Raw genomic sequence first — 7,360 nt, forward strand, 5'->3', positions numbered from 1 at the left:
ATCTGTGGCGGCCAACTGAATCTGGCTATTATTATTGCGTTATGTTTTTTTTATGTGTGACTGGAATACTAATAGTCTCAAGGGTTGCTGATAGCCCACTGAGACTGCCGATAGTCCCTAGGGTTGTTGTTAACCTATACTTGTTTATTTTTGATGTGTTGTATGTGGTATTTTAGGGAACTCACTAAGCTCTATGTTTATGGTTTCAGGTACTTCTGGTTCGAAAGGGGAGGTCCCAGCTTGATCACAACGCTTACACCCATATTTTCCGCAACCTTGAGATTTTGGGATTGTACTCTAATAAATGTGTTTTTTTACTGTAAAATATCTTTAAGTGTTTAATTAAATGATTAGTGGGTGTTTTAGTTGTTTTAAAAATGAAATTTTTACCTTCATATTTTGGGGTGTTACACAGTTCTGGGGACGAACTTTCATATTTCGGGAGTTCAAGGCTTATGGAACCCCAAAGTTCTTCATGAATAAAGACCTTATAGCCAACAGGCGGTGGAGTGCAGACATGCGGAGCACTCAACAGACGAGCTTTTGTCGTGAGGTATCAAGGGTGAGGTTTGCATCTTCCTTTATGAGGAATTGAGCTCGCGACTGGTGGGAGAAGGTTGGTCATGCATTGGGAGCATAGGTCGTGGAGGCTATGACCTGGCCTGATTTTTTTACTAGATTTAGGGCGGAGTTTGCACCCGCTATCGAGGTGTAGCAGTTGGCGAGAGAGTTTCAAGACATCGCCAGACGACGGCGACTGTGGTGGAGATCACCACCAAGTTCAGGGAGAGAGCTTTGTTGCTTCTGTAATATGTTATGGACGAGGAGATGAAGAAGACGAGATATTATGATATATTGAGGGATGACATCGGGGAGTTTGTCAGCATTTTAGGATGAAGGAATTTAGAGAACATGATTGATAGAGTCTGGGAGCAGGAGATTGAGTTGGAGCTTCGAGCGAAGCAGAAGCCAGCTCGGGTTCAAGTAGTTGAGGGCCCAACGAAGAGGACTAAGACTTTTGATTTGCGATCTAGAGGCTAGCAGGTTCGGGACCGCTGCGGCAAGTGCGGTAAATCGCAAAATGGAGTTTGTAGATCAGTGGGTTCGGGTTGCTACAGGTGCGGCAAGACTTGTTATATTAGTCGAGATTGTCCTATGGGATTGGGTTCTTATTTGCTTTCATTGCAATCAAAAGGGCCACAAGAATTTCGATTGTCCGAGGTTATCAGGTGATGGTTGTCGAGACCACCAAATAAAAAAAAAACTAAATATGGCGACATACAACAACAAATTGTAGTAACGGTAATAGGATCGAACCACAAAGATTGGCTCCAATTCAATTTTGTGCATTTAGCTTCTATAAAATAAAAGTATATAACGATAGGGTTTTTTTTCTTGAAATATGAAATGCGATAAAAACAAATTTATAAAAAAAACTAAAATAACAAAATAGAAAAAGCTATAAAACAAAACATTCCAATATCGGGATAAATCGCAAGTTCAATTACTTGACTAATCATTATAATTTTGTGGTGCAATAAGTTTGATGAATTCTAATTTGGCTATAGCAATCTAAAAAGTTTGAGATTACCTAGACTTTTCTTAGTTAATACAATGGTTATAAAAGCTAATAACACATTTTCTTATTTAAAGTCATCATTTCAATGTAACATGTAATTAATGAAAATTAACTAGCATTAATATTTAAAAGTTACCAAATCCAAAAGGAGTCAAAATGCTTTCATTACCATGTTGGAAAAATACTTTCGTGATCGTGTGAAAGGAAAACAATCACAAGAACCATTTGTTGCTTGTTAATTTGAAAATCTATTACATAATCAAGAAATTAACCACCTAATTAAACATTCACAAATCTAAACTCATGATTAAAGACATTAACATAAATAGATGTTTTACTAGAAAATATTTTCGTAGAATACCATCAAAGTCCACACAAAACTACGCCTAATCAATTAATTATTCTATTCATTCACCCAATATTGGAAATAAAAACTAACTACTACTACTAATCATGGGTGAAGGTTATAAAGGGCCAGGAGGGGTGCTAGCCCCCCCCCCCCCCTGATTTTTTTAATAGAAGTGTAAATAGCCCATGATTTTTTATCTATATTAAGCCATATACATTAAAAAATTGGGTTGTGCACCCCCTGGCTACTGGAATCAATTGATCGTGTCCACTCCAGTAATCACTTAACCAGGTTTTTTTTTTCCTGTCTTCAGAATGCAGAAATCATAATCCCTCAGTTCTGTTTAGTGTTTAACTGCCCTGCGCCCCTGCTGGAATCAATGAATAATTTCAATTATGTTTAACTATTTGACTATTTTCTCATAAATCAAAATCATACATGCTTGATAGTTTTCAATTCTATTTTATCATGTAATTATTATTTAATTAATTTATATTTCTGATTGTTAGGACTTAGGACTTAAGATCATTGTTAGTTAAATGATTTCTCATAAACAAGATCTATAGAATTTAGGAGCATTGTTGGTTAATTGATTTCAGAATTTTGTAAAATTTTGCAGAAATAAGATTTGTAGAAATAAGCTTTTTTTGCAGAATTGGATTGTTGGTTTATGAAATATGAGATTATAATTTCAATTTTAATTTTTATAGATACAATCATACAAAGCTTACAATTTTATGGGAACGGTGAAAACCATTGATTCTTTTTTCAAAAGAAAGAATGATGATGAAGAACCTCATAATGAAAATCAACACAATAAATGTCACAAAGCTTCAACAAGTGAGTCGCAACCACAAGAACATGAAAATAAACAAGAGAATGATATTTTTGAAGCTACACAATCAAATCCTAATAAAGTGGATCTTAAAAATCTAGAAAGAGATCCCGCTAAACGAAAACAAATGTGGGAATATCCGATTAATTTAAGGGAACAAGTAAGACGAACTTATATGACTTTAGGACCTTTCCAAATACATCTTCAAGAATATAATGCTAAAGGTTCAAAGAAACATCCTCGTAGATTCCAATATTCTTGGTTCAACATTTTACCTAATTGGTTAGAGTATTCTCCAACAACACATGCTTCTTATTGTTTTATTTGTTATGTATTTAATGATAAACCAAGTGTGTGCCATGGTTACGATGCATTTACTATTAAAGGATTTTACAATTGGAAAAAAGTTAATGATGGGAAAAATTGTGCATTCTTGAAGCACTTAGGTTGTTCACAACATAGAAATGTTGTTACGTTTGCTGAAAGCTTGATGAATCAAGCAACACACGTTGAAAATATCACAGTGAAGCAAAATGAAGCACAAATGCTAAAGAACCGTTTACAATTAAAAGCTTCAATTGATACAGTTCGTTGGTTGACATTTTAAGCTTGTGCTTTACGAGGACATAATGAAACGCCCAATTCCAAAAATCGAGGTAATTTTCTTCAATTACTAAAACTTTTAGCATCTTATAATGATGAAGTTGCAAATGTTATATTAGAGAAAACTCCTTTTAATTCAAAGTATACTTATGGAGATATTCAAAAAGAATTCTTAGTGTAACGACCCAAAAATAATGACTAAAAAATTCCTTTAAAACATTACTAAAACCATATTTATAAAACCATATTATAAGTCATAACATAATTTCGGAGTATCAATTCAAAACATGTTCTTATTATCAGAGTAAAACATCCCAGGCTGACTAACTATGGTGTGCGCCATGCGATCATCTCGAGCTCTTCCCTCCGCTACTGGAAGTACCTGAAACCAAAACTGAAAACTGTAAGCACGAAGCTTAGTGAGTTCCCCAACCTACCACATACCCTGCATAATCACATACTGCAAATACTGGGCCATGCCAGCTACTTCGGGCCTCGCCCACTACCTCGGGCCTTGCCCGCTACAACGACCCCACCGCTCCAGGCCCCGCCTGGCTTCGAGCCCCACTCGAATACAAATTTGTTTCTCTTAGGCCCCGCCTGTCTCTGGGACCCACCCGCTAATCATATACATATAACATATCGCATAACACATAAACCATAACTACTCTACTGCATTTCTATGCTAAGGCCTCGTCGGTCTTGGGCCTCGCCCCTGTCCTGCTACTGATGAGTCATGGAACCCCGTCCACACTCCTGTTGATAGTGATATACGGGCCCAGCCCACATTTACTCCATTCCTAACTTGGGCCTTGCCCCTGCTCGACTACTGATGAGATATGAAACCCCATCCATACTCTGCTAATGGTGAGATGCGGGACCTCGCCCACGCTTACCACCCTACCAGTCACATACAAGTATCACACAGACAACGAGTATACTCTATCATGCAAACCATTCCTTGGGCACCCGCCCGACATTGGACCTTGGTCCTGAATATCATACTAGCGAATAGTGCCTAGGACTAAACTCCAAGTCTTCCTACTCATAACTACATGGGCCGACATTGTGGCCGTAGACCCATTCACACAAAGGGAAAACTCACCTCACACTACTGAAGTTCTGACTGATGCCCCTTGACTGCTACACTGTTGGCTGCTGACTAACAACCTCCCCGAACCGCTGCTCCTCTAGCTCCCAAGCTACTAATATCAATATAACACTTAGTCCCAAATTGAACTCTAGAAGTCAAACTAAGTCAACGCTGGTCAAAGTCAAAGTCCTAGTCAAAGTCAACCTTCTAGGTTGACCCTACTCTCCGAGTCTGCCTATTGACTCGTCGAGTTCACAACTCAGAAATCCCCATAATTCGCGACTTGACTCGCCGAGTCACCCCGCAACTCGTTGAGTCCTTCAACCTACGAGACCTAATCCCGATCCTGACCAACCCACTGAGTCACCGCCTTAACTCACTGACTCGACTCGCATCTAGAAGAGATTAGGGTTTCGACCCGACTTGCCGAGTCCAAGAACAGACTCGCCGAGTTCACCTTCATCATTTCTATTCTGTCGATTTCAGTCCAATCCATTGCTTCCAACCATAGATCTGGACTCCTAGGGCTAGCATTACACGTAAAGTTGCCAACTTTACGTGCATGCAAGGAGCTATGAAGCTTTAACATCAAATCTAAGTTAAAATGGAGGTCTAAAACATAGAATGAAGATATAGCTGAAAAAGCTTCTCACTCAGAGCTCCTAAGGCTCAGAAATGATTAGATCTGGAGTCCATCACATCCATAAGGCTTGTATCCTGAAATAACCATGGAAATGGCACAAAAAGGACAAAATCTAAGCTAAGAAGGGGATCTAGATGAACAATAGACAAGGTTCAAGCTTCATACCTTGAAATGGCCTGAAATTCCACACCAACACTGGATCTATAACTTCCTCCTTTCACCACAATGAATCTCCTTCCTTCTCCAAGCTTCAAATCACTCACAAGACAAGAAACTAGCTCAAAATATCTCAACGATGATTAGGGTTTCGAGAGTAGGTGAGGAGGGTGATGGAGGCTGGGTTGGAGGTCTGGAATGTTCTTTAAATAGGGTGCTGAGTCCTGAAATTAGGGCTTCCCAACCCAGACCAGACTCGTCGAGTCAGTCTCCCGACTCATCGATTCGGTCATTAAATCCTCGACACGGGACCCGCTCCGACTCGTCGAATTCATCCATAGACTTGAAGAGTTGACCTGTTTGACTAATGGTTTCCTTTCTTTTCTTGATGCTGTTAGATTAGGGGTGTTACACTTAGTATTATTGCAAATAAACTTCGGAAGCATCTTCGTAGTGAAGTCGAGGATTCATACTTTTGTGTCATGGTTGATGAGTCACGAGATGAGTCTAAAAAAGAGAAAATGGCCATAGTTTTGAGATTTTTTGATGCAGAAGGGATCATACGGGAAAGATTCTTGGATTTGGTTCATGTTAGGGATACCTTATCATTAAACTTGAAAACAAATATGTGGACCCAACTTTTGCACTATCAGTTTGATGTTAGTAAAATCCGTGGCCAAGGTTATGATGGTGCTAGTAATATGAGAGGGGAATGGAATGGATTACAGACACTTGTTCTTAAGGATTGTCCGATTACAACTAGTATTGGTGGCTGCTTCACGGGAAATTATTCCTATATGCCAATTTTTTACAAACTTAGTTTTTACAATTAATGTAGTTGGTGCTTCCAGTAAGCGTTATGATGAGTTACAAAAGGCAAAGGCAACTGAGACTGAACATTTATTGGAACTTGGTGAAATCGAATCAGGTAAAGGATTGAATCAAGGTGGGACATTAAAAAGAGTTGGTGATACAAGTTGGGGTTCTCATTTTCGTTCCATTTGCAGTTTGCTTAGCATGTTTGATTGTACCAGTGTTGTTCTCCAGGGAATAATTGATGATGTATCTACTACTTATTCTCAACGCGACGATGCTGATGCAGCTTATTGTTACTTGAAATCATTTGAGTTTGTGTTTATTCTTCACTTGATGAAAGAAGTAATGGGAAAAACTTATATACTTTCTCAAGCTCTGCAAAAGAAATCCCAAGATATTCTTAATGTCATGGAGTTTGTTTCAGCAACAAAGGAGAGTCTAAATGATTTTAGGAACAATGGATGAGATTCTTTATTTGCACAGGTAAAGTTATTTTGTGAGAAACATCAAGTAGATGCCAAATATGAAAGCTCCATATACTTCTACTCGATACCGGCCTCAAAAAACCGATAATCATGTTACTTTTGAACATTTTTATCGAGTAGATTTGTTTATGTCCACATTGGACAAACAATTACATGAGTTGAATATTAGATTCAACGATCAAGCGATGAAGTTGTTAATTCTTAGTTCTACTTTAGTTTCAAAAGAACACCCTAAAGTGATTAACATTGATCAGATTTGTCTTCTTGTTGAGAAGTATTATCCTGAAGATTTTATGGAGTAAGAGAGAATTCAATTACGATATCAATTGGAGATTTTTAATATTGATATGACAAAGAATCCCAAGCTAAGTGGCGTATCAACTATTGCTGACCTATGCAAGGGTCTTGTAGAAACTCAGAAACGCAAGACATATTATTTGCTTGATAGAGTGGTTCGGTTAATCTTGATACTTCCAGTTTCTACCGCAACAATAGAGAGGTGATTTTGAGCAATGAAAATGTTCAAGAACCTCCTTCGCAATAAGATGTCAGATGACTTTCTCGCAAACAACTTGGTGGTTTACACTGAAAGAGAAATTGTTGAAAACATTGATACGAAGTCAGTAATTGATGAATTTAAAGACCTTAAAGGTCGTCGAGTTGAGTTGTAATTCTTCTTTTAAGGTATTTTTGGTGTTTAGTTGGTGAAAAAAATTTGTTTTTTTTTTTATGTGTAAGAACCTTAATTTTAGGTATTTTGGTGTTTAATTACTAGAATAAAATGGTTATTTTACGTGTAAA

At 37.9% G+C, this 7,360-nt stretch overlaps 1 protein-coding gene across 1 annotated transcript; it reads left to right on the forward strand.

The window, feature by feature from the left end:
- Positions 1-5,779: 5,779 nt before the first annotated feature.
- Positions 5,780-6,539, forward strand: LOC145059519 (uncharacterized). Its single transcript, XM_079007365.1, has 2 exons — positions 5,780-6,020; positions 6,097-6,539. The coding sequence occupies exons 1-2, from the start codon at positions 5,780-5,782 to the stop codon at positions 6,537-6,539; spliced, it is 684 nt and encodes a 227-aa protein (XP_078863491.1).
- The last annotated feature ends 821 nt before the right edge of the window (positions 6,540-7,360 follow it).

This window comes from Lactuca serriola, chromosome 6, assembly GCF_051521515.1.
Source record: "Lactuca serriola cultivar US96UC23 chromosome 6, Lser_US96UC23_V15, whole genome shotgun sequence".
Taxonomy (NCBI): Eukaryota; Viridiplantae; Streptophyta; class Magnoliopsida; order Asterales; family Asteraceae; genus Lactuca; species Lactuca serriola.

Bases quoted from the DNA above. Each gene is read 5' to 3' on its own strand.
- LOC145059519 (XM_079007365.1), top strand. From the start codon at position 5,780: ATGGCCATAGTTTTGAGATTTTTTGATGCAGAAGGGATCATACGGGAA. The intron at 6,021-6,096 runs GTATTGGTGGCT...CAATTAATGTAG, and splicing joins GGATTGTCCGATTACAACTA to TTGGTGCTTCCAGTAAGCGT.